At 60.9% G+C, this 26,262-nt stretch overlaps 1 protein-coding gene across 1 annotated transcript; it reads right to left on the minus strand.

The window, feature by feature from the left end:
• Positions 1 to 1,102: 1,102 nt before the first annotated feature.
• On the minus strand, positions 1,103 to 25,340 carry TANGO6 (transport and golgi organization 6 homolog). Its single transcript, XM_074839346.1, has 17 exons — positions 24,582 to 25,340; positions 24,222 to 24,338; positions 22,985 to 23,135; positions 22,114 to 22,241; positions 21,454 to 21,616; positions 20,823 to 20,905; positions 16,760 to 16,872; positions 15,193 to 15,369; positions 13,919 to 14,045; positions 12,960 to 13,139; positions 9,705 to 9,839; positions 7,917 to 8,411; positions 7,687 to 7,744; positions 5,338 to 5,490; positions 3,266 to 3,417; positions 2,123 to 2,236; positions 1,103 to 1,451 (listed from the first exon to the last, which is right to left on the minus strand). Exons 1-17 carry the CDS (start codon positions 25,320 to 25,322, stop codon positions 1,275 to 1,277), a joined length of 3,264 nt encoding a protein of 1,087 aa, XP_074695447.1. The 5' UTR covers positions 25,323 to 25,340; the 3' UTR covers positions 1,103 to 1,274.
• Positions 25,341 to 26,262: the final 922 nt, after the last annotated feature.

Genomic DNA, 26,262 nt, shown 5'->3' on the forward strand with positions numbered 1-26,262 from the left:
TGGCCGCGGTTACCGGGGGTCTCTCCCCACTGCCGGCCGGCTGCAGCGGTGCTGCCCACGGTGGGAGCCAAACTCCCTCCTCCTCCAGCACAGCCACCTCCTTGTTCCCCGCGGCAGGACAGCCGGACAGCGCCCAGCCAGTGGCATCAAAAGAGACTTTTCATTCAAAAACCGTCATCTGCCGCTCGCGGCAGGCCCTGGGGAGGCACAGCCAGTACGGCAGCATCCCGGTGTGTGCCCGTGGCCCGGCACCAGCACCGGTGTGGGCTGGCGGCAGCGAGAGCGAGGAGGAGCACTCGGCCGCCGCCACTCTCCGGCGAGGACAATGCGCTCCCCGCTGTCCATGCACACCCGGCCGAGCAGCACGGCACGGCACGGCACGGCACGGCACGGCGAGGTGTGGGCCCGGCGCAGGCGGCTGCGCTGGGGGTGGAGACACAGCCCGGCACCCCCAACCTTGCAGGGAAGGGGGGTGCTGGGCCCCTCACACCATCCAGCACGGCACGGGGCAGCCAGGAAACGGGTACCTGGGGCTGTGCACAGCAGGGCTGGGGGCTGCCCAGTCACCCCACGGCAGCTCCCCAGGGAAAATCACTCGGATTTGGCTAAAATCTCATTCAGAACTTGGCTCAGCTGTTGCCTCCAGGGATTGTCACGGTCCCTCGCCCAGGGCTGGCACCCAGAAAGGCTCCCTCTGTGCCTGTGGGTGTGCAAGTCCACGAGAGCTGCTGGCCAGCTTGGCACACCCAGGACCATCCCAGCATCCACAGGGACCCCCAGTGTCCCCAGGACCCGCCCCCCAGCACCCCCCCAGCATCCCCGTGGTGTGTGTGCAGTGCCCAGGCAAGGCCGTGTGGCAGCAGCCGGCTGCCTGCCAGCCCCGGGGTGCAGACAGCAGAGCCCCCACCCTCGCTCCCAGCTCCCCCTCAGCCTGAGGGCTGACACCCACCCTCCCACGGGACCCAGGGGGTCGCCAGGGCCCACACCGCTGCCACCACTGCAAGCACGTGAGGGTGAGCAGGGCCCAGTTGTGGGCCGGGATGTGGCCGTGATGGCACCCAGGGGCTTCGCGCAGCTCCCAGAGACGTCACAGGCGCAGGGCTGAGCGTGGCTCCGTTTAATCCCCTGCCCTGTCCCAGTCAGCCCGTCCTCCCCAGCCTGTGGTTTCCTCCCCGGCTGGCACCCGCCGGCGGCGTCCTGGGGACACGGCGATCCCTTCCCCTCGGGGAGCCGCTCGGGAGCGGGAAGAGTTTGTTTCTGCGGCCCCAACCCTGCTATGGCAGCACGACGATCTTCTTCTCCAGCGTCTGCGGGGGGAAGAGGACCCTCCTCATCACGGCGTCCAGCTCCTCCAGCGCCAGCTGGGCGTGCAGCACCGTCGCACCGTCGGGCTCGGCCGCCACCACGTGCTTCAGCAGGCGGTAGAGATCCCTCAGGACATCCTGCAGCACCTGGGCACAGGGGGAACCCTCAGCGCCCGCCGGCGCCTCGCCCACGCCCACCACCACCCAAAATGCGACCCTCGGCGTGTCGCTGCAGGCACGGCACTGCCCCTCCCGCCGCTGCCAGGACACGGCGGCACCGCCATCACCACGCCCCGGCCCTCTCGGGACTCAGTTTCCTCACAGGCGGCACAGCGTGGCGTCCCTCCGGCACGGTGTGGGGTGGGGGCACAAAGGGGAAGCTGAGGGGATTCCTGGAGGGAACCAGCTGTTTCCTCCGTGGGAGCTGAGTCCCAACACGCTCGTTGCTGGGAAGCGGGGAGGGACGAGGAAAATCTGGGCATTTCCAAGTCAAATCAGGGAGAAAACAACTCCCACGGCTCCTGAGAGCTGGCAGTGCCCCGCGGCATGGCACGGCACTGCCCTGCAGCACAGCACCGCTCAGAGGGACACCCCCGTGAAGTCCCCTCTGCCCCGGGTAGGATCCGGCACCAGTGGGGGCCCTTTGGTGGGGGGCACAAGCTGGAGCTGCCGATCTCACGGGATTTTCCCTGGAAGCTGCCCGGGAATGAGCCCTGCAGCCTGTGCAGGGTGGGGGCCATCCCCGAGGGGTGCCCAGGAGCCTGGCGGAGGCTGTCCCTGCCCCGGGGATGGGCTGGGGGGGTGACGTTGACACCCACCTCGGTGGCCTTTTCGCTGAGCCCCCGCAGCAGCAGCACCACCACGTGCACGGCAGCTCTTCGCGCCTCGGCCTCGGGGTCCGTCTTGGCTATGGCCGTCAAGCAGGAGGTGACCTGTGGGGACAGGGTGGGGGGGGCGCTGTCAGCAGGGGCAGGGGGACACGAGGGGGACACATGGGATGGCCCTCAGTAGCCTGAGGCTGGAGGATGAGGATGGGACCCCTGCGCTCGGGCTGGGGCAGCCACACGGGCCCTGCAGGCACCCAATCAGGTGGGATTGGCTTTTTGGGGGGGCTCCAAGCAGCCCTCCCTCGCGCAGGGGCTGAGCGGCATGCAGACGCCTCGGAAAGCTTGATGAAAAGCGGGCAGAGTCGAGGGAACCTAATTAAACCCCTGGCAGTGACAGAGAATTAGCAGAGCCAGCGTGTTCCCGAAATAGCTGTGTGTGGTGCGTCGGCAGCTCATCCAGCGCCGCTGGTACCCACCGATGCCAAGCAGCTGTGAGCGGGGAGCGGGGAAGAGGCCCGAGCACCGCATCCCTGATGTCTCCTGACCCCCCTCCTGCTCTGGGAGGCACCGGGGGCGGACGCTCAGGCGCCAGGGAGGGCACACAAGAGCCGTGCTCACCCCACTGGCACCACAGCTTGGGCACAGCGTCTCACAGGGAGCCTGCAGCCGGGGCGAGGGCTGGGCACCCATCAGCTGCTCGTGATAACGGGACGGGTAACGAGGTCAGTCTCGTTAAGTGGGAAGAGGCACCTCTGGCAGGTACGAACTGTGCCCCCAGGTCTCCTCCCGCAGTGCGATTGCCGCGGGTGGCTCAGGCCCAGCTGCCTTTCCTTGGGCAATCGCTTCCCTGCACAAGCACCATCTTTAGCTGATTATAAAGCTTTTAGCCCTAAAAATCAGGGCTAGAATTTCCTGAGTGTTTGCTTCACGTCCAAGGACTTTTATACTCTGCAATACCAGCAAATATCATTCATGGCCTCTATGGAAACCCCCAGGCTATTGTGTCTCCCAGCAGCGAGCGCTCAGCAGCCCTGCCCTCCGCTAACGAACCGCCCTCATTAACGAGCGATGGCCCCACGCTCCCCAGGGAGAGACCCGGGGAAGGGTCCAGCAGTGCCGGGACGGTGCCGGTACCTCCTGGATGACGGAGCCCAGCTGGAAGCCGAGGCGCTGGCAGAGCTCGCCCAGGTTGGAGAGGCTGCTGGCCCGCAGCGCGCCGTCAGGGTCCCGGGCGCCCCGCAGAAAGGCCTGGACCAGTGGTTCCCGGTGCTTGACCACCATGTCCCCTGCAAGAGAGTGGCACGTCACAGCCAAGGAAAAACAGCCCCTTCCTGCCAAAGCCTCGCCATGGTGGCAGGGCCAGGGACGCCGTGGCACTGGCAAACCCCAACGGCAAAGACCTTTGTCTGGGGCCGTCCGGCACATCCCGCATCCCACAGGGCTGTTTGGAGGCAATGGCTGACGCAGCACACAGAAACAAAGCGCAAAACCCAAATTCACACATAATTCAGCCGCACAGCTCCCCCCCCACCTCGCCCCAATTAGCACACGGAGGCGCCGTGGATGTGTGAGCCGCCTAATTAGAGGTCGGTGCATGGAGCCCGTGACCAGCATGAACAATCACCCCAGGCGCAGGGTCCTCCTGCGCCAGCTGCGTGGCTGGGGACCATGTGTCCCACGCCGTGGGCGCGGATCCCACCGGGCAGGGCCTGCTGCGGCACTGTGGGAGGAATGGAGCAAAGGAAGCTCTGGCAGGCTCACCGGCCCACGAGCTCGGGGGTTTCCCAGCTTTCCGAGCTCTGGAAGCTCCTTGGATGCTGGTTTGTGCAGCTGTGGCGGCTGTGGGATGCCCCGAGGACACAGGAACAGGAATAAGGCCTGTGGGGAGCGCAGGGACCCCATCACCCTGCACACGGGGGACCAGCCAGCCCCTGCGCCGCGTTTCCCTTCCCACAGCGAGCAAGGCACGTGCTCCCTGCTGGAGAAGGGAAAAGTTCTGCTGTGACGCACTCAGAGCAGATTTAATGGCTTTGTAGCGAAAGCTAATTGGGTTGGTGCAAGGTCTCCAGGAACCCCTCGTGTGGCGCTCGGCCCCACGTTGCTGGAGGCAGAGGAACGATGCTGCGCGCCTCCAGCCACGCTGCCCACGCCGGACATTTGCTGGACAATGGGTGCCTGCTGCAAAATTCCCTCCTGGATGGGAAAAAGCTGCTCCAGTGGGATGGCAGGGAGGGATGGGGACGGGAACGGGGCAGGAGGGAGGCACAGCGGTCCCCAGGCAGCAGCTCCCACCCGCAGCAGCGCTGCTGCACAGAGCAGAGCGTTTCTGGAAGCGCCGGCTAAATCCTTGCTCTTGAATCCTGAAGCTTTGCAACAAAAACAACTTCATGCGATTTGTTCTATAAATACACAGGCGAGCCAGGACGTGCCGGAGTCGCTGCCCGCGGCAGAGGCACTACGGGGAGGGGGGAGAACTGCAGCGGAGGCCGTGCCCACCATCCCGCTGCTGGCCGTGCCGCGGGCAGCTGCAGAGGGAAACCCAGCGCGGTGCGGCTGCGGCGCCAGGCGAGGCGAGAGCTGGACACACGGACATTGCCCAGGGGCTTTCAGAGACCAAGAGGCTCTGCCGTCGCTGACGCTGCTCACCAGAGCTCTCTGGGGGGGCGAGGGGATCGCTGGCCCGTCAGATGCCCTGTCCCCATCCCCGGAGCGGCATGGGGAGCCCCAGCACTGGGGCTTGGGCGGTCTGGGCTCTGCAGGAGGTCGGCTCTGCCACAGCTGACCAGGGACCCTGACCCGGCCGCCCTGGCAGTCGCCTTCCCCGGCTGCACACTCTCGCTGGCCTGGCCTCTGCCAGGGAATAAGTCGAGGCATTTTAGGACATGTCCCGACAGCGGCTGCCGGAAAGGCTTCATCCAGCTTTTACCCCTCAGCCCTGCGTGTCCGGGCGCTTCCCAGCAACCTCTGAGCCCAGCGCTGCCAGCCAAGGGGACGGTGGGCTGCTGGCTGGATCCGCTGCCTGGCTCCTGCTCCCTTCAGCTTCCAGACCCACCGCGGCAGCGCTATGGGGGCTGGTTCTCATCTTCGGACAACAAAAAGCCCCGTGGGCTTTCCCCCTTGGACCTGGCAGCACAGCAGAGAGCAGCGAGGGGCCGAGCGGTGCTGCGGCTGCTGGCAGCGGCCGGTGGACACGGCTGTGGACTCACCCAGCGCCCGGGTGACACGCATCAGCACCTCGCCCAGCTTCATCCTGGTGATGGTGGCCGCGGCGTCCTCCGTGCCCTGCACCGGGCACTCGTACCGTGCCAGCAGGACGGGCAGGATCCGCTCTGGGTACTCGCTGGAGAGCAGGGCAACGCCTGGAGGGAGAGCGAGGGGAAAGTGCTGGTCAGGGCCAGGCATGGGGATGCCACATGTCACCACCCTTGGCAGAGGAACCATCCTGGGTGCAGCGGGTGAAACCATCACCAGCGGGACCCCCTGCATTGCCCCGGCCTTGCGGCACATCCCGCAGCCCCTCTGCGCACAGTCGCAGCACTGGGTCTGGTTGGGTGTCAAGCTGAAAAGTAATTTAGCATCTGGCAGCAGGTGCCCACTAATTGCTGCTGGTTAATGTTCACTGACTGAGCATCGACTTGGCACGCTGGCCGTCGGACGCTGTGGGGCTCGCCCCGGGCTGGCCCAGCCTCGCGGCAGCTGGGTGCCACAGGCGATGCTCAGGGACACTGTCCGGTGGCTGCTCCTGGCTCCCAGCATCAGGCACATGCTGCTGGCGTGTCCTTGTCCCTGCCAGGGCTCCACGAAGCTCCCGGGTCTGCCTGGCTCCCCAGTGCCCCGCGCCTGCCGCGTCTCCCCGGGGATGATGAGGGCTCAGAGCCCAGGCACGGGCCGTGTGCCGGGCCATGCCATGGGGCTGCGCTGGCTTCGCCATCCCTTTACAGACACCAGGCTGGGGCAAGCACCAGGCAGGGCCCCGGCAGCGCCAGGCTCCCTGGGTGGCGGGTGCCTCTTGATGGGGAAAGGCAGCTGCTCTCCAGGGAAAGGGCGAGTGGCAGCGGCTGCGCTGGCAGTGCCAAGCACTGAGTCACGGTGAGCCCCAGCTCCTCTGCCCTCCAGGAGCAGCCGCCTTCACCTCCAACCCCGTTCCCCGGTTATCGGAGGGTGCCCAGTGTGCGTTACCCTCTACAGGCCCGGGCATGTCTGGCAAAGCAGCGACTTCTCCTCTGGCGTCACCTCACTGGAGCCTGGCTCCATGATAACCAGCAGTGCCGCGACAGCCGGCTCTGGCCGCGGCGGCAGCACGGCCGGCTGATGGGGAGCCCGACCGGGGCAGCGGGGAGCCCGCCTGGCCCAGCCGCTGGCACCGCACACAGCACGCTGCGGGTGCCGCTGCCGGCGCAGCACGGGCTGGCTGAGTCACCACCGCAAGGAACCGCGTCAGGGTTAATCACAACCGCAGCCGGGCTGCGAAACACGGAGGCAGCTGCACTGGGTGTATTAATCACCGGGGGACGGTTGAAGCGTTTGTGTTTCACCTGCAGGGCAAGGACAGACCCGTCCCACTCAAGACTGTACAGGCAGAGGGAAGCACAGCGATAAACTCCTCTTCCAGCTGCCGGTGAAGGTACCTACACGACGGCTCCCGGTGGTTCTGCAATCGCTTGGGGCCACGGGAACAGCAATTTCCACGTAACCCAGCGCACTGTGACACAGGACATCAGTGTCATCCCGGGTGCCAAAGCACCTGCCTGTCATCCCGATGGGCAGCCCGGTGCCATGGGGCTGCGCCAAGCGTGCCGGAGCAAGCAGGGACCCGAGGGTTTCCTAGGAAGCGGCGGGAGCAGCAGGGACACTCGGTGCTGCCAGCAGCGGCCTGGTGTGGGAAGGAGGGCAGCCAGCGGCGAGCAGAGCGGCACACTGCTCTCCTGCCAGCCCACTGCCTGCTCCCTGCTGCCCTCCGGGACCAGCGCCAGGGCTGGGTGCATGCCTGCCGCTGCTCTCCCCCCTCAGTGGGGGCAGCAATTTGTGAGGCCATGAGATGCGACGGGTCAGGGAACCGACCTGGAAAAAGCTTCCGTGGTGCCACATCCACAGGGCTGGCTGGCACCGGGTGGGTGTTACCACCTTGGCCATGGGGATGGCAGAGCCCAAGGGAGCACCAGTGGATCCCCACGGCCCCGGCTCCTCCAACAGCCTCGGCTGAAGGGACCAGCACCCCAAAATGTCAGCCAGGTGCAGGGCCGGGGCTGTGCCCACACCGCGCTGAAACTGCAGCCCCAGGCCGGCGGCACAGACCTGGCACAGGGACGGTGACCGGCTCCTGGGTGTGCCCTGGCCAGCAGACAAAGCCCACTGGCTTCGGGAACACGGCACAGAACCCACACGAGGCTCCAGGCTTGACCAAATGGCACAAAGATGCGGCCTGGGAGGGCAGCCAAGCCCCCAGCCTGGCCGCAGCTCCGCTGCTCTTTGCTCTCACTGCCCAAATCCCACCCCCCAGCACAAAACTTCCTCCTCAGAAGCACCGGCGCTCGCCCCGGCCAGGCACCACTCACCTTGGATGGCTGAGAGGTAGACGAAGGCGTCCTCGTGCTGCAGATTCTCCAGGAACACCTGTGAGGAGAGGGAAGCAGCCCTGGAGCCTCTCGCCTGGCGCCTGTAGCCAGCGGTGACAGCAGGGTGGGAGGGCTCCGCTAACATGGGTTGTCCCCAGCCCGCCGGCACGCTCAGCCCCAGCTCTGCACCGTGGCGCAGGACGGGGACTGCGGTGGTGGGAGCTTGGTACCTGCAGGAGTTTCTCCTGAAGCCGAAGCGCCTCCGGATCCCGCTGCGTGATCAGGCTGGCAAGGTGGCGCAGGGCGGCCACCCGGCCGGGGGGCTGGGGGTCGTAGGCTGATACCAGGAGGTCCCGGAGCCCAGCCGGGGCCTGGCTGTCGGCACACGGGGCCGGAGCAGGACCCGTGGCGCCAGGCTCGTGGCACACGCTCTGCTCTTTGCTCCTCTCCCTGGGAGCCGAGGGGCTGCCGTGGCCTTGCCGTGGTGCCTGGTCTCCCTCCGGGCTCGGGGCTGTGGCACGGCTCTGACTTCCCATCCTCGGCCTCTTCCCCAGCATGCCGTTGGCAGCAGTGCCCACTGTGGCGGGGGAGACGGCCCCGTGGGTGCAGATGGCGATGCGCAGGTCCGCGGCCAGCTCCTGGGTGAGGGGCTCAGGGTAGGTGCAGGAAAGCTCCTCCAGCAACGGCACCAGCCGCTTCAGCACGGTGAAGTCACCCGATTGCAGCTGCCAGGGGGAGAGAAGCCGCGTCAGCACCACCGCAATGGAGCTGTGCTCCCTGGGATGTTCCTGGCAGGGTGGGCAGGCAGCCCAGAGGTGCGCAAGCCCCGGAGCCGTTTTGTAGCCCCATGGCAAGTTGGCCACCCACCATCCTCACCCCACGAGCTGGGCTCTCTCTGGTCCCCACAAGCTCCAGCGGCCCCAGTGCCGATCCCAGCTGCGGCATCTCTGGCAGGGCAGAAGCCGGCAGCAGCCACGACAGCACCAGGGCAGCCCCGAGGTGCTGCAGGAGAAGGTGGGAAGGGCAGGAGCCCACAGGAGAGCGGTGTCCGTGCGGGGCCTGGACCCGGCAAGGCAGCTCCGACCTGTCCCGAGGCCACAGCGCCCAAGGGGGAGAAGTTCCTGCCCTAAGCTGGACCAAACCGCTACAGCAAAAGCGGGGCTGTAAGACCACAAAAGTGATGCTTCAGCGGAAATTTCGGGGAGCTTTTGGGTGTGATTGTGTAAAAATACCCCTGGCCATTGAGACCCAAACAGCTTTGCAGCTGCCTCCAAAACCTTTTGCCTTCAATTTGCCGAGTTAAATTGCTCCCATTAACGCCAGAGCGGGAGTGGGATCTCGCCTGGGAGGGGGCCATTACAGCCACAAGACTCTGGTTTTAAGTTTTCTCCAACTAAATAATGTTCTTTTCCCAACGTTAGGAATTTAGCAAGAAGACACAATGAATTATCTTTTTCCATTAACAGTTGGGTTTTCCTTTGGGCAAGTCTGAGGATGAAGCAACCCGGCAGCTCAGTGATGTAAACGGGAGCCGGGGTGATTACAGCGCGCTAACGAATGTGTGATAACTCCCGGATGGCAGTTCAGCTGACAGGGTAACCCTTTTTATAGAGAATTTTCAAGAGCTGAACAGCCCACCCTGGGAAGTCCGTTATGCTCCAGAGAGGAGCCCGAGGACGTGCAGGGATGCAGAGGATGCAGGGTTGGTATTTAAAGATGCCATATGTGACCGCACTGCTCTGTCAGCACCTTCTTGGGAGCAGATTTTGGATTATAAATTAATTAATTGGGCTCTCAGGGGTGTCTTGCCAGAATCAAACCCTCAGCCAGCATCCCAGCACTGCTTCGAGGAAAAATAATATAGATATATACACTGGGATTGAACAGGGAGCCCAGCCCAGGGAGCACCCAGACCCTGGAGCACCGGCTGCGGCACCCCTCAGCTGGGTGGGACGGTGCCCGGTCTCCCCCCTCCCCGCACCCTGAGGCCGCTGAGCACCCCGGCTTCGCCCCCTCACCTGGACGGCTCCACCGAGCATGGCAGCCACGAGCCCCATGGCCATGGCGAGGGTCTGCGCCTCCGCTGCCGCGCCGGGGCCCCGCGCCGGGCTGACGCAGGCTCGCTGCAGCGTGGCTGCCACGAACTCCTCCACCTGCCAGCGGAGAGCGCGGGGGAGAGCAGTTAGGAGGTGGGGGGGATTCCCGGGGTGCTACCGCTGCTGCCTGTACTCAGATCGGGGTGCCCTCCCGCAGGTCGGGGTGCCCTCCCGCAGCCACGTGCTCTTCAGCTCTTGCTGTCTCTGCATCTATTTGAATTTTCCAAGCCCAAGCCTTTCTCTAGCACAATTTCGTACGAACCCTCTGTGTTTCCCTGTTGTCACCACCCCGACCTTCCCTCTCAGACCCATCCCAGCACCCTCCCGGGTAAGTGGGCTCGGCAGCGCCAGGGCACTGGTGGGGGAGGGCTGGGTGCTGGTGCAGCCCAGCTGGGGATACACTGGGGGTGCAGGAGGGAGCCAGAGCCCCCAAACTGCTGCCCATCCCTCCAGCAGTCGCACAGAGGGGCTGATTGCCCAGGGTCGTAGCCCTTAGCCCCGCTGCGGCCTGTCAGAACCCTGAGGATTTGGGGAGCAGGACTGGGCCAGACAGCTTGGCCCATCAGCGGCTGCAACCACCCGGCTCCGGCGTGGGCTGGGCAAGCTCACACTGCCCGTCTGCCCGTCCACCGCAGCCCCGGGACAAGGCCATGGTTAAACCACAGTGGCTGCTCTGTCCCTGCTCTGGGATGGGAGCCGGGAAGGCAACTGGGATGGGTCTGAGAGAGAAGATATCCAACACCCTTCACCCACACACAGCTGACACTGGAGTTGGGCCATTTACCACGTGTGTCACTTATTTTGTGATTTTCTCAATAGTATTTTTTTTCCCCCTAAGCCCATAACGATCCTGCCTGGCTGGCACTGGCCTTCTCGACACTTGGCACCCACATCTTTGATCCCACAGGCTTCCTGCTTTTCTAACGGAACTTGAAATTAGTCAGTTTATTTTCTCCACGTCTTTGCCAGCTGTGCTGGCACCGCAGGGCTCGGGGAGAGCTCGCCAGCACCCAGTCAGGCTGGGAAGGGGCTGGATCGGGGTCGTTCCTACATAAGGGGCACATTGCAAAAGAAGAGGAATGATTTTGCTCCTATTTTGGAAAACAAAGTACAAAGGCAACAAGGTATTATTGCACCAAACCCCACAATTCCAGCCTCCAGGGCACAGGCACTGGGTGCAGGCAACACGTTTCCTCATCAGCAGGAGAGCTGATTGCTGCCAGCTTCGTTAGGCACATCCCTGCTGCAGCCAGGAGGGAGGGTGGCTGGGAGGGGCTGCGGAAAAGGCCTAGGTACCTTCTGGGCTGATTAGTCCAGAAACGAAATGCCGTCAAACAGCAAGAATAGGGAGTAAAAGCAAGCGTCAGAACATCTGCTCTCACAAAACAGCGACAGACAAGCTGAATGGGTTTAAATTATATTTAATGCAAAAAATAGGAACATCGTGAACAAATAATCTATCAGTAGATAGCTACTGAGAAAAAACCAAAAAGTTTAAAAAGAAAAAAACTCATCTGGAAGGAAAAAAAAAGCCCACCCTAATCTGGAAAGGGAAAAAAAAGCTTGAAAAATAAAACACTGGGGCACATTTGTGTCTCGTGCAGGAGGAGAGCATCCTTGGCGTATCAAGGAAATCAAGTCAATCTCATGAAACTTGGTTGTGAGCAGGGGGAAAATGTAAATAAAATAAACTGTGCAACTGAGGGGGTCCACAGCTGCTGTCATTCCTGGGGTCTGGCTGTGGGAAGGCGGATCCCGCTTGCTTGGAGCCCATTAAGCACAAAGCCACGCTCCAGAGTGCCCACAGCAGGAACAGACGTGCTGGACGAACTCTGTGCTGCAGAACCGGCTTAAAAACAGCTCCACAACTGCCTGTCCCAACGCCAGGGAGCCCTCCCTGAAATACAACCCCCAGGTGGGAGTATAATGGCTTTTTTGTCTGCGTTTCTTTTCGGGTGGTTGTTTCTTTTTATCCTAGACTCATGGCTGGAGGCAGAAACATGGCAAAATCTTTCCCCATTTCCCACTTCCCCGATTTCCCGACCCGGGGAGCGGAGCGGGTCCCACACGGGTGGGTGCGATGGACAGAGGCAGGTGAGGACAAAGCAGCGCTGGCTGCCACACCGACACCGGCTGGGTCCCCCGCCACCGCGGCGCGCACACAAAGACTCCTTTGTCCCGCGGAGAAGAGTGAGGAAACCTGTGGTAGCAGTGACCGCCTCTGCTCAAGCCAGTCACAGTTAACTGGAATAACCAGGTCACCGAGTTAAAACAGAACAGGATGAGCAAGTTAAAATATATTGATCAGCTGGGGAATACCATGCCGCCCTCAGCGCCCAGCAGCCTTCCCGACCTGGCACGGTGCAGGACGGCCGACCGCCTCCAGCGCTGCTGCAGCGTGGGCTCAGGCCGGACAGAAGCGCTGTGTTTTAACAATCCTTTTTGGTACCAGGTTCAAGGAGCCCCAGCTGGCCTTGGAAATTACAATCTTTAATAAACGTTGTGGCTGCCCGTTCATGAAGACACAGGCAAGCGCCGATGGTATGAGCACAGTTACACCAACCCTGATGACCGGACACACAACCCAGTGCCCAGCAGCAGAAACCAGAGACAAGCCACAAAAGGCCCATTTTGGTGACAAGGGACGAGCGGGCCGTGGTGGCAGCGCTGTGCCGTGCTTGTCCGGCTGGCAGCCCGGCTCCCACAGCTCCCAGAGGCGGCTGCCGAGACGTGCCAGAAAAAAACAGGCACCACCACCATGGCCAGGCAGCAAGCACCCACTGGAAAGGTCTGTCAGAACAGGATGTCTTTAAGCTTTGTTAAACTTGGGGATAAATTTTGCTCAAAATAAAGATGAGAAGCTGGCAAGTCAGAGTTCTGATCAACACTCAGATTACTCTCCTGGGTTTTAACACACAACCATGGACACAAATATGGAGATATCTGCTGGGCCGCCCCCTCCTCTCTCTGCAGCTAACTCTGTCCTTCCTGCTAGCGCTGCACAGGACAGAGTCTCGTTGAGACACTTGCGACTGAATCAATAAATTGCTTTTCCTGGGGACACTCAAGCTTCCCCCAGTTATTTCTTAGCCACTGTCTCCTTAGAGTGCAGCAGCCCAGAGCTCGGTCTGCCATGTGCTCCAGCCGCCGACCCCCCGGGGCTTTGCCATCACCAACCTGAGCAATGTCTGTGAACACGGTGTCCGAGACATTCTCACACAGCGTGGCCACAAGTTGCAGGACCAGCAGCTTCCTCCTCTGCCCGGCGTGGTACCACTCCAGCTCCAGGAGACTCCCTCCCGGCACCGCAGCTGAGTCTGAAACCGCCTCGTCCTCCGCAGCCACGTGAGTCAGCGCCTGCCGGGAAGGAAGCACAGGGCATGGAGACACACTCTTGTCACCAGGCCAAACCCTGATGAACCTCCACCCCACAGAGCACCACCGAGCACTTCTCCTAAGGCCAAGCACTCTCCAGGCTGTGAGGCTCGCTGGGTCTCTGCCTGCAGCCTTGTTTTTGGCAGCGGCTGCTCACAAAGACACCCAGACCACCCCATCCCCTTCGTGGAGCTCGTGCTGACTCCTCATGCGACCAAAACCTTCTGCTCAGCACATCAAGGTCTCCAAGAGTTGCCCACAGCTCCTGGGTGTCCCCCACCTGTGCCACAGCAGCATTCCTACACCAAGGGAAGCTGCAAACCCCGTGTGACTACGGGCTGGGGCTCCGCCGGCCAGCAAGGGCACAGAAAGCCCGGCCCAGACAAGACCAGGAGGGAATCGCCAGGGCTTGGAGCAGGATCAAAGGGAGCAGGTGCCAGGCCCCTCCACTAGAGCTGAGGAAGCAACAGGGATTATTCACAGCCTCAAAACACACCATTAAATTTCAGACATGCTCCTGTTGTCAAAAGAGGCCAGGGGGAACGAGGGTTAACCCCTTGAGGGAGCAGGGCTGCCTCCCTCTCCCAGGCTCTCCTGCCTGGCACAGAGCAGGACTGCTCTGCTGCGTGCCATACACCGGCTCGGTGCTCCCGAGGCACGGAAGGGGACGATCTGTCTCCTTTGCCATCTGCCACAGACTGTGTGGCCCAGGGAAAGCGTTCCTGCAGATGTGCCCCAACCAGAGACTTGCCCGCCCTTACCTTCAGGCAGCGGATGAAGAAGTCTCCAGCCAGGCCACTCTTCTGGCAGTGCGACAAGAGCTCCACCAAGTTCTCCACATGGCACTGCTCCGAGGAAACCTTCTGGTAAAGGGCTTCCTCTTCATCGCTGAAACAGGTCACCCTGTCACCAACATGAACACACGCAGCCCCCCTCCAGGGCTGGCTCTAAACTGCTCCATGGCAAGGTGATGTCCTGCTTTGGCCTTCTCACTTGGAAATCTTCCTCCACAGCGCTACCAGGAAGAGAAGCCTGGAGGCAGCTGAGCCAAACTATGGCTCAGTTCATCTGGTCTACATGATCACGCACTCGGTTTATTAATTAACCTGCATTCATTAAAGGAATAACTAGCAGAAACCATGAGTGCAGAACACGTTTAATCTAGCCATCCTATAAAGAACGGGATTCGTGCAGCGGTCACGGCCATAAAAGTAGGACAGACACAGGCAGAGCCACGGCTGTTGCGGAGTAATTTTAAAGTATATCCAGTTTAACCAGCGCAGACCCCAGGGCAAACTTTTTTCTAATTCCAGTCAGGAATAGATTGAAATTAAACCAAACCAAGCGTATTTGTATGGGGTTTTGTTAGGGGTGTGCACCCACCCCACGGACACTCCCAGGCAGGAGCTGAGCACTCTGCCCGCTCGACAGCACTGGGCTCACACCTGCCAACTCCCAGCTACCCCTCTTTAAACCAAATGTCACACTGCTGAACAGTCCCAGATTGCGTGGCTGGAGTCTAATGGCTGCAGTTTATTCCCCACATGGCCAAGCTCTGCTTCTACTTGTAGAGACCATCTGCAAGAGCAGGAGGGGAGCTCAGTCGCTGGCTCCGCGACACTGGCATCGCTAGAGTCCTTGCTGCGACAGTGCCACCTGCACCCGAGGGACACCGCTCACGCCACACAGCCACGATCTGCCGGAAGACAGGCTCAGGCCGGAGGGTGGAAGTTGAATTTGGGGAGCATTGGGACTGAAGAAGCATGTCCCACTCCCACACACCCCACAGGCAGGACTGGGGACTTGGGAAAAGCACGCAGAGATCGCACAGGAACACTCAGACGGAGCGTGCTGCTTTCCAGGGCTGAAAAATCAGCACAGGGAACCTGGAGGCTGCGTGGAAGCATCGCCTGCCCGAGCTCAGTGCAGACAGCCGGCTACCTGGGGGGACGAGACTGTGGTGGGACGTGCTGTGGAAAGCCCTACGTGCCTGGGGAATGACCCCTGTGCCTCATGCTGCCCCGACAGTGCTCACCTGATGGTCTCCTCCACCACGACGGTGGCACCACCCTCGCTGCCTGCACGGAACCGGCACCGCGGGCGGAGGGCGCGCACGCTGCTGTTCAGCCCTGCGATGCCTTCCAGCACGGCCAGTGACACTTCTCGCTCTGACTTCTCCAAGAACCACAGCAGGATCTCCTGGCACGGGGAACTGGGAGGGAGAGAGAAAGCAGTGGTGACCTTCCTGTCTGCTGTCCCCATCCCTGCACACCAGCCCCCCAACGGGACCACGCATCTCGGGGCGAGGGAAGAGACACGAGCGCTCTGGAGCCACCACAGACACTCCTTGGGATGCTCTGGCTGATGGTTACGGCAGCTGAAAGCATTTGTGCCAGTTTATAAGGGGATCAGCAGCGCATCCTGCCCTTCTGGCATTCCCAGATGGAAGGATTTGGGTCCTTCAGGGTTTCAGCCCAGCGAGGAAGGGAGCGCTCTGTCCGAGCAGCATGTCTGGGCGAGGACAGCCACTTCCACGCAGCCTCGGCATGCCGTGCCGGGCGCTTCACGCCAACGTGACAAAGCACCGGCTGTCAGCCGTGCCGAGGAGGAAGGAGACGGGGAGCACTGTAAGGTGGCGTGGGAACCCCTGCCAAGGAAAGACGCAGGTTAACGAGGTGGAGTAGCAGCGCTGTGCTGTGCCAGAGGTCTGGAAACCCGAACACTTCCAGGCAGCTGTGGTTTGAGTTACCCCTGCCAAATTCCTTTGCAAAGAGAGAAGCGAGCAGCGACTCTGTTCACCCAGCAGCAGTGTTAACTTGGCTTGTTCCACAAACTTGCCACGGCACTCTTTGCTCTTTGAAGTGATTAACGATGTCTTTAATAATAGCAGAGGCTGTGTCTACACAGACCTCTCAGGGAAAGCCTCCAGCACCCGCACGCCAGTATCACCAAAGCAAAGCGTGAACCCACCAGGAGCATATTTACTAGGCTGGCTCAAACTCAGGGCAAGCCTGGGAGGAGAAAGGCGAGAGGACAGCCAGCACCTGGTCACCGCTGTCCCTGTCACCACGACTGACACACGTGGTGCTCACCATCGTATGTCAGCATGGGGCAGCTGGGCACGGCGCGAGGGACAGCTGCCAAGAGGCAGGTCCTGCACATATCGGAAGAGAGTGACCCCAGATAGGAGAAGAATGATCTCGTATTTCCAAGAGCCAGCACTCAAGCTGTTTTATCCAGTTTTTATCCTGTTTCTAGATCGCTGCCAACACTATCCCCATCCAGAGAGTCACAATCCTAGACAGGCACTAAGAGTTAACTGCGGCTCCCAAGGCGCCCAGGGACACGCTTGCCTCCACACTGAACATTCTGGCTTCAGGGAAGACAAAAACCAACGTGAGAACTGCTTCCTCAGGCACAGGTCTGCCAGTAAGGTCGTGTACCGTGCCTGTGCCTGCAGTTACTGCCTACTTTGAATGAGAGCTCTTCAGGATGAGAAAATTGGTCCCAGCTTCTGGATGTGCCCATAGAGAGCACGTCCTCTGGAGGTGGGCAGAGCGGAGAAGATGAAACCCCAGAAGCTGTGCACAATCCTCCCTTACCGTAAGTATGACACATTCTGCTTGGCGAAGGAATAGAGGGAAAAAACCACTCCCAGGACTGACTGTAAGGATCCCAGCAGCAGGCTTGAGCTGTCATTTCCAACCACATACACCTACGGAGAGAAAGGCACAGGGAGGAGGGTCAAACACCTGCGTGGAGCAGAGGGAAGGCAAAGGGAACGACAGAAAGCACATCTGCGCAGAACAGCAGAGGGTTTTCAGCCTGTTTCTTTCAGTCTGGAGCCTGTTTTCCTTGGTTATGGCACATTCTGTGTTAAAAGCAGCCTTCAGCACCATCTTTCTCCGAGCATTTGCTTAACCACAGCAGGGCTCCAAGCTACAGGAACGCTGCAGCCAGCTATTCACAAGTCTGCTGCTCAGGGGTAAGGTCTTTCCTTACAGAGGGATGCAACAAGCACCTTTGAATTAGCAAATCTTTATGGAAATACCGCACCTAGAGCCAAATCTCAAATGCAGAGCTCAGTCCCTAAGCAGGGCAGCTGGGCTGACGTGTGCTGAGCTGAGCAGAGGGGTTGCAGGGGCTCTGAGGAGGCTGCAGGGCCATGCTCCTCTCCTCCATCTCAAGCAGCACCCTCCCGAAGCGCTGTCAGTGCCCTCCTCCATGAAACCAGCACCCCCTTCCCAGGAAGCCACTGGTACCAGCTCACCGCACACAGCTCCCACCTCGCTGCCCACGGAGCGCAGGAAAAACACTCACAGAAGTCTCATGACACTGCATTTCCTTTTGAATCCTTTGAAAGGAATTATTCAAAACTAAAAGCCAGGTAGGATGCCTTCAGTCAAAGCCATAACGCTGGGAAAACTCTGTCTGGAAAATGGTTAATACCAAGCCTTGCCCCGCTGGACTCAGGTTTTTCTTGGGTTTGTTGTGTTCAGGTCCCTGTTTCCGCATGCTCCATCCCCCTCCATAGCTTTTAGCTTTAAAAAAAAGGCGGGGTGTGGGGAAATAAAGCCTTTTCACAAGTACTCTGAGGGACTTCCAGCTGTGTCAGCTGGTGAACTACCTGCTCAGAAGAGGCTGTGCCTTCACACCAGAGCGCTCCCCACACCTCTGACCTCCACAGCTGGAGAGCAATCGCCTGCTCCAGGGCTGGAGGTGCCCTGGAGACAGACCAAAGAGCTTCTGCCTGCTCCAGGCAGTGTGACAACCCAGGTAGGAGGGAGATTGTCCTGATACTGTTCTGCCCTGCTCTATTGATGCAAGCAGACCTCTTTTCCTGTGCTAATCCCCGCGGAGCCATTCTTCCTAACCAGAACCTTTTGTACACAAAGCCTCCCTGATGAAGCCCCAAGGATGGTTTCTCACTCGGCATCAAATGACACTTGCTAGGCAAGAAACCCCCGCAAATCCGCAGGCTGGAGTCTCCGTCACTAATCTGGCTGCTCTCGGGCCTCCAGCGCTTTGCCATTAAGGAGGGATCCGCCCCAAACTCCCCCAGCACCCGCATTGTGAGCGGCAGCCACAGAGCAGCCCTCCAGACTGGTCTCTGCCTGCCAGCTAGTTACAACAGATCATTACTACGCAAAATACTACAACAATCACAGCATTTAAGAGCTTAGCCTGCCTAGAGGCATGCCAGTAAGCAAGTCACCAGCTTCTTAAAATTGAATTGCTGGGCTGGAGATGTCCTTCTGGGTTGGAAAGCGCAGCAGTAAGCTGGGCTGCTGTCAGGGCAGGCAGAGAAGTCTGCAGCGTGGCACTGGTGATACTGGTGGGAAGGGCAGAAAAAGGAGCTGGGAGGGAAGGTTTCAGAAGAAGAGGCCTGCCCAAAAAGCCCTGTTCCTTCATAGGGAGCACAAGGATGGACCCCACTTCTCCCCCAAATGCCAGAGCCAAGACCTACGCTGCTGAACACCCTGCTTGTCGCTCCAAGGGACCCCTTGCAGGAAGGAGCTCCCGATAAAGTGCTAAACCTGCACCGTCCTGCCCACGAGACACTTCCTCTAACGCAGAAGGCTGTCTCTTACTGGCAAAGCCAGTTTCTCTGATGAGACCCAAGTTTCCTTCCATTTTCCTGAACCCTCCCCATCCCCCAGCATCGGATCAGCGCTGGAAGAGCCGCTGAGCCCCAGCAATCCCTCCTGCTTCAGCAGCTGGGCGCACAGAGCAGCTCACAGAGCAGCTCTGAGGCCCCACCGCTGCCTCCAGGTACCCTCCTGCACCAAGAGCAGCTCCTGAGGAGGTGGCTGGGCACCCAGCAGCAGCTGCTGCAGGATTACCCACCCACGGTTTAAAAATTAACTTCATGCACACAGAAACCCACGTGTCACGGGGTTCGGCTCAGAATGGTCCTTGCAAAACAGGATACTCATTTTTCCTTACTTATTATCATTTACCTTACTCATCCAATGGGACTAGACAGACTCTAATGCCTTTAGCCCCCTGACAGGTATCAGCAGGGGAAGATGAGCCGCTGGGGACACCCCACGGGGACCAGCAGCAGCGTCCCCCCTCTTTTTGGGACAACCGAGGTGAGGACACAGCCACTAACAGCTGCCACCCACCCTCCTTTCCCCGTACCCATATGCTCTCTGCTTCCTAACAGCAGCCCCCAGGACCACTGCACCAGCTCTCCCACCTCTCCCCGCAGCTCTGCAATGCCTCCGAGCTCACCTTCGCTCTCTTTTTCACCCTGGTGACAGCTCAGCAGCCTCAAGAGCTGCACCAAATCCTCTCACTTCACAGCACCCGCTGCCAACTGGCTGCACAACCACCGAGCGATGAGCCGGCAGCTCTGCCAAGCTGCCCTGGCTGCCAGGCTGGGCAATCCAACACAGCCAGCTGCTTGCCGATACCGTGAGTGCCCTCTTCTCCAGGTCACTCGTTCGGAAGGATTTTGGCCCAGCGTGAGAGCTGGCTGCTGCCCAGACCTCTATGAGGGGTTCACGCTGCAGGAGCTGTAGAAAGGCTTCCAGCTCCAGCACCCTGGCTCAGGCTGCCCTCTGCAGACCTGGGCGGCAGTGAGAGCGGCTCCCAACAGCTTCACAGAATCATCTGGGTTGGAAAAGCCCTTGAAGCTCCTCCAGTCCAACCATGAACCTCACACTGACCGTTCCCAACCCCACCAGATCCCTCAGCACTGGGTCAGCCCGACTCTTCAACCCCTCCAGGGATGGGGACTCCCCCCCTGCCCTGGGCAGCCCATTCCAACGCCCAACAACCCCTTCTGCAAAGAAATACTTCCTAAGAGCCAGTCTGACCCTGCCCTGGCGCAGCTTGAGGCCATTCCCTCTTGTCCTGGCGCTGGTTCCTTGGGTCAAGAGACTCATCCCCCCTCTCTGCACCCTCCTTTCAGGGAGCTGTAGAGGGCCATGAGGTCTCCCCTCAGCCTCCTCTTCTCCAGACTAAACCCCCCCAGTTCCCTCAGCCGCTCCCCATCAGACCTGTGCTCCAGACCCTTCATGTCTCCCTCCCACACAGCTAACACCGCGCTCAGGATTATTCACGCTTGACAGGAAGGAAACTGAGGCACGGAGGCACTAAGAAGAGGGAGACCAGCCACAGCCTGAGGGAAGGCATGCCAGGCCAGCAGTGCTCCCTGCCCAGGACCTCCTGCCTGCTCGACCATCACAGCCCAGGTCCTGAGGCTGCTCCAACAGTACACCCAGACACATCAATCCCGAGGAAGCTGCACAATTTAGTGATGCTCAGAGTCTTGCTGCGGAGGAGGAAGAGGATATGACAGCACCATGGGGACTCCTGGCTACCAGCCCACCACTCAGACTCTTTTGACACACCAGAAAGACACCAGGGAAAAAACAACCAGCCAGAGCTCACTGCCATCTTGCAGAACGTTTTGGGGTGAGAATGCCTGAACAGATTCAGGCAGTGCCTCTGGTACTCCCCGTAAAGCTGCAGTCCTGCCAGCGCAGGGCTGCATTCGAGGTTATTCTGTGCAGCTCTTGGCCTCAGCATCACGACTGCAGGAGATGCTCGTTTTCATCATGGTCTGACAGACGCTGAACTGCTCAGAAAGTCCCAAACCAGCTTTCTTAAGAGTAGTTTTCTCGCCTACCCTCAGGCCCGAATCAGACGCGATACCTTGAGCACATCTTCCACACAGCAGCCAAGCTCTGCCTCTGTCACCAGCACGGTCCCTGCTGATAACTCTTCCTCTGCTAGCTCTGAAAACAAAGGGCAGAAAAATCAGCACCCCCACAGGCTGAGGAGCCTCCAGCAACCCCGCCATGCCCAGCACCAGAAAGCACTTCGGTATTTCTCTTGCCTTCCCTCCATCAAGGCAGCATGGGAACCGATGAGCCCTCGTTAGCTGCACTAAATATCACTGCAGTGTTGTAAACTCCGCAAGGTTACGAGCGAATCCAAGCAGACCACAACCTCTTGATGGATTATTCCCTGGAGAGCTGCTGGGTCAGCGTGGGGAACCGAAGGCTTCCGCCCGGAAGCCCAAAACGAGACTGTGAGACTGGCAGAGTTTCCCAAAGAGCACATGGCAGAAGCCCGATCGCTTGGCTCTTATGCTGTAGTAATTTGTCTCAAGCGCTAGTAAACGCGGTGCAACCAGCCACACAGACACGTTCACAACTGACAGAGCTGCACGCCCAGCAGCCCAGCCAGCAGCCCGAGAAAATTTTGATGTAAAGACAAAGATCAGCGAGAAGAGAAGCCAGAGCTTTCTCCGGTGCGGGGCTCGGCAGAGACCAGCAGGTACCTGGGGTCTCGGAGCACCGCAGGAGCGGTGCCAAGAGGGGCTGGAGCAAGTGCTTCTCTGCCAGCTGAGGGTGCTCTTTCGCCATGGTGAGCAGCGTCGTGGTGGCCACTCGCTGGAACTGGCGTGCTGTCAATTTGTCCTGGATGTGCAGCAAGTCCAGAATCTGGAAGGAAAAATCCACGATAATAGAACAAAGGTTAGCAGCCCCTCAGAAGAGGAGAGCAGGCTGACTGAGGAGCCTCCTGTGTGCTGCTCCGCTGGACATTTGGCACAACATTCTACATATGGAAGAGCCGGTCTCCTTTCCGTGCATGTGTTAACGCAGGATGCGTTTCTGGGCTCAAACCAAGAGCCTGCACCACTCCCACAGCCGAAGGCTGGAAGAGCTCCGCAGCAGAGCGCTCCTTACAGCACAGCGCTGAGCAGCTCATAAAATCAGGCAACATCACCCGGCATTTCAATCAAATATGGAAAATTCAAGAGCAGGGTGGAAACACATCCCACTGCCAGAGCAGCAGAAAACCATCTCCACGCTGTCCTGACCCGAGCCAGGCCACGCTCCAGCAGAAGCAACAGTACTGACACTCTCCAAGCCAGGAGCTGGCTCCATGTTCCCAGCCCAAGCCGGGGTGCTGTGGGGAGGGGAAGAGAGGGACCTACCTGGGGGCACACCAGGCTGTAGTAGTCCTCGGGGGAAAGGCACTGCTGCGGGCAGGAAGCCAGGATCTTTGCAACCGCGTCGCATTTTCTCCAGTCCACAGCTGCTGCTTCAGCACCAGCACCACCTGCTACACCAGCAGAAAGCCAAGATCACCTCAGACTGACAGCAAACAGCAGGGCCAGTTTTGGCTGAAGCCAGATGTTTCTGGCCAAAAATTGGATTTCTAGCTTTTATGACTCTCTTTAAACCAAACACCTTTTAGGAAACACCTGAACTTAATGACAGAAGGGGAAAAATTACTGACCGAAACCTTTGATAATGGAAAACAACTTCTACAAATAGGTGTATGAGCCAAAAGGTGCAGGGAGCTCATGCCTGGACGGTGTCATCAGGTTGGTGTTGACTGGAGGCGGCTTTGGCATTAAAAACTGTGGGATCCAGCTTTTAGAGAGCAAGGCTGCCGAGCGCTGGAGCGGGATGGGTCACACTCCACCTGCAGCCACTCACAGCCCAGCTCCGAGCACGACTCCCACCAAACCTCGGAACGAACTGCACTCCATACACACATGGGGTGTGACCGACGGGGCCACAAACAGCCCAAATGAGTTTGGAAGCTTTTAGTCTGGACCTCCGACATGATGGTGTACCCCCAACTAAAGACATCTGCAGTTGGAAGGCATTTGGGAGTTCAGCACAGTCAGAAGCAAAACCTGCACGAGCGTTACAGAGTCAGCTTGGCCTGACAAAAGCTGTTTCCCATCACGGCGCTCGGACAGCGCTGTCTTTCCCGGGTGTCTCAGACACGTCATCACAGTTGGATTGAATCTGCGATGCTGGAAGCCAAGAGCAGCGTCACAGCACCCTACTCACCGCCTGTTCCCTCCATGACGCCCCGAACCACAGCCTGAACCCCGCTGGGTCTCATTAGCCTCTCGGAGAGCAGCTGACCGCACAGGCGCCGCAGCCACGCCGGAGCCCGCGAAAGGGCCGGCTTTGTTTCTTCCCCAGGAGAGGGAGGACTCTGAAAGGAAACAAAGGAGCAGGCTAAGGAGCACACTCCTGTGCAAACCCCCACTAACAGGCAAACAGCCGGCACCCTGCCCCGCAGGGCACGAGACCAGATAGCAGCACAGAACAAGGAAAGGGTTTAAATAAACCACTTCTTCATCCAGTGGCACAAACCAAATTAGGGCTTAATGAGAGAGGCCCAGCCTTCCTAGGAGCAGCCCCTCGTGCAGAGCTTCCCTCCTTTAATTAAATCCTCTCAGGGTTCAGGCAGCAGCTCCGACCGCCTCACTACTACGACGGTGCTGGGGGGACAAGTCAGGCTGGGCACAGATAAGGGGTCTGCAGCGGTGACCCTTGCCAGGAGCCCGCAGGCTCCCTGCTCCAGCAAAGCAGCACGAACAGCAGAGCCAAGCGAGCACTTCACCCAGCGGCGCTTGCTCGGACACCCCGAGGAGCGAGGCAGGCTGCTGGGGATACCAGCTCGGCTTTTCTTAACCAGAAGACCCTGGCTTTTGTGTGGAAGAACCACAGCACGCACCGAGAGCGCTGCCCGCGCGAGCGCCTCGCACGGACCCTCCGCAGCCCTCGCGTGTGGGACGGCCGGTTTCCACGGCTCGGGAATCGCGTGTGATCCCAGCCGGAGGGTCAGCGCGCGGCACAGAGCTGCGCCCCAGCCAGCCACCCCACGTGTGCACCAGCAGCTCCTCGTGTCCTGACCCCGAACTGTGATGTGGCAGGCGGGCACCCAGCCGGGATGTGTCCTTTGTGAAAAGAACATGAAGGAGATGTCCCATCTCCTCCTCCCCACTGCCACGAACAGCAGCAGGTTTGTCCCCTCAAGCAGAGAAGGCGCTTTGCTCGGCCAGGATGGAATCGCCAAACCAAGGCGGCACGTGCTGCGACGTGAGTCCCCGAGTTCACCCACCCCCAGCATCTTCGCCTGTGCGCTCACACGGCGCCGCTGCCCCAAACTGGTTTTCAAGGCGGGCGAACGTTTCTAGGAGAGCAACAACGGCACCCTTGGAGTGCAGGAGCAGACTGTGCCCAGCACCGTGGGCACTACACGCCCCGTAACAGGGACAGCCCTGCTGCCGGGTACCTGCTTGGGTCGGCCCTGCAGGACGAGCAGCTCCCGCACCGCCAGCGGCTGGTAGACGCGGTCCAGGACATGCCGCAGGGTCTCCCGGCACCGCGCTCGCTCCACTTCCGAAACACCCTGGAAAAAACAAACGCTGGGGTGGCGAGGACAGCCCGGCTGCTGGCGCTAAACCCGCCGCCAGTCCTGACCGCGTGCCGGTGCCCCTCGCTGGGCTCCCATCTCTTCTCTCGCGAGCAGGAGCCCTGCACGGCCACGGGCTCAGTGTGGCAAGCGGGCTCAGGCCAGGCCGGTGACCCTGACACATTTCGGCAGGGCCGGTGCCCACGCAAGGGGAACGGGAGGTGAGGGGACCCCACAGACCTCGCTATGGGCGGCAGGGCCGTGGCCCAGCAGGCAGAGACCAGCGAGGAGGAGGCCGAGGTGGCGGGTGAGGAGCGGGCCAGCTAGCGCGGGGTGCTGGGCCAGCTCGGCCAGGGCGGCGGTGGCGGCATGGAGCCGGGCCCCGCGGGTGGCCGGCGGTGCCGGGGCTGGCGCGGGGGGCCCCGGGCGCTGCCCCACGCCCGGCGGCAGGTAAGGCACCAGGCCCAGGCCCACGGCGGCCCGCAGCGCCCGCCCCACCGCCCGGGCCTGCGCCACGCTCAGGGTGTCGGCGCTGGGCGGCGGGGCGGCCCCGGGCCCGGCCCCGCGAGCGGCGGGGATGGCGGCGGCGAGCGCGGCCAGCCGCTCCTTCAGGCACAGCAGCAGCGCCAGCAGCCCGCAGGCGGTGGCCCAGCCCGGCTCGGACTCGCCCGTCGCCCCGGCGGCCAGCGTGGGGGCCCGGGCCAGCACGGCACGGCGGAGGCCGCGCAGCGCAGCCCAGCCCGGAGCCCGCCGCAGCCGCTCCTCCAGCTCCACCGCGTTGCTGCGCAGCGTCTCCGGTCGGAGGACCATGTCTAGGCCGGGCCCGGCCTCGCCATCCCGCTCAGCGGGCCCGGCGAGCGGCCGCAGCAGCAGCTCCAGCGCCTCCACCACCCGCCCCGGGTCCGGGCCTGGCTCCAGCTCCGCGCCGCCCGCCATGTCGGGGCCGCCGTGGAGAGGAGGAGCGCGGCTCTGCGCCGCCATCTTGGGGAGGTCGGGCGAGGGGGCGGAGCGGCGCCGTCCGCCGCCATCTTGGGGAGGTCAAGCGGAAGCTGGAGAGCTGCTCCGCCCTGCTGCCATCTTGGGGAGGTCGGACGAGGGGAAGGTGGCGTGCCTCCGGGCGCTGCCATCTTGGGGAGGTCGGGGAAAGGGAGGAGCGACACCGCCCGCCGCCATCTCGAGGGAGCCGCCCGCCCGCCGCCATCTTGGGCGGGGCGGGAGGAGGTGGCGGGGCGGTGCCATCTTGGGGCTTGGGCTGACGGGGACCGGTCACCGCTGGTCGCTTTAATTAATAATCAAGAGCCTTTAATTAAAGGAGAGAAGCTCTGCACGAGGGGCTGCTCCTAGGAAGGCTGGGCCTCTCTCATTAAGCCCTAATTTGGTTTGTGCCACTGGATGAAGAAGTGGTTTATTTAAACCCTTTCCTTGTTCTGTGCTGCCTCTTGGTCACAGCAGCTGGGAGCTCGTCTTCTCCCCAGCAGGGAGAGCAGGGGACACAGCTGTCCTCTGTGTGGCCAGGCCTGGCCTGGCGCTGGCCTGTGAGGCTGGCAGTGTGAGCCTCAGTCCCCACTGCCCACAGGTGCCGGCAGCACCAGCCCCTCTGCCAGCTCAGGTATTTCCAGAGAGCTCCCACCCCAAAGCTCGCTCCCGCACCAAGCCTGAGCCCTGACTGCACCCAACAAAAGTTAGCAGCTTCTGGAGAGAAACCAGCAAGTCTGTCTACAAAGGGAGAGCCCAAACATCTCTTCATTTCTTAATCAGCATGTGGAGCCGGTGTGCCAGGTGGGTGTTACCGCCTGCTCTCCGGGCCGTGGCCAGACCAAGCAGTTTACGTGGGCATCGCAAAGCACCTAAATGAGCATCTTGCCTGTCCAGGGGTGTAACGAGGCAGGGTGGTTGCGAATCCTTTGCCAGCCTCCGAGGC

Source organism: Strix aluco, chromosome 14 (assembly GCF_031877795.1).
Source record: "Strix aluco isolate bStrAlu1 chromosome 14, bStrAlu1.hap1, whole genome shotgun sequence".
Taxonomy (NCBI): Eukaryota; Metazoa; Chordata; class Aves; order Strigiformes; family Strigidae; genus Strix; species Strix aluco.

What these genes read in the sequence shown, in the direction of transcription:
- TANGO6 (XM_074839346.1), bottom strand. Translation starts at nt 25,322, where the DNA reads ATGGCGGCGCAGAGCCGCGCTCCTCCTCTCCACGGCGGCCCCGACATG. An exon ending in CAGAATGTGTCATACTTACG is followed by an intron (nt 15,370 to 16,759) that starts GTAAGGGAGGAT and finishes TCTCCCTCCCAG; the next exon opens with TTCCCCGTGCCAGGAGATCC. An exon ending in TCAGCGAAAAGGCCACCGAG is followed by an intron (nt 1,452 to 2,122) that starts GTGGGTGTCAAC and finishes CCCTGTGCCCAG; the next exon opens with GTGCTGCAGGATGTCCTGAG.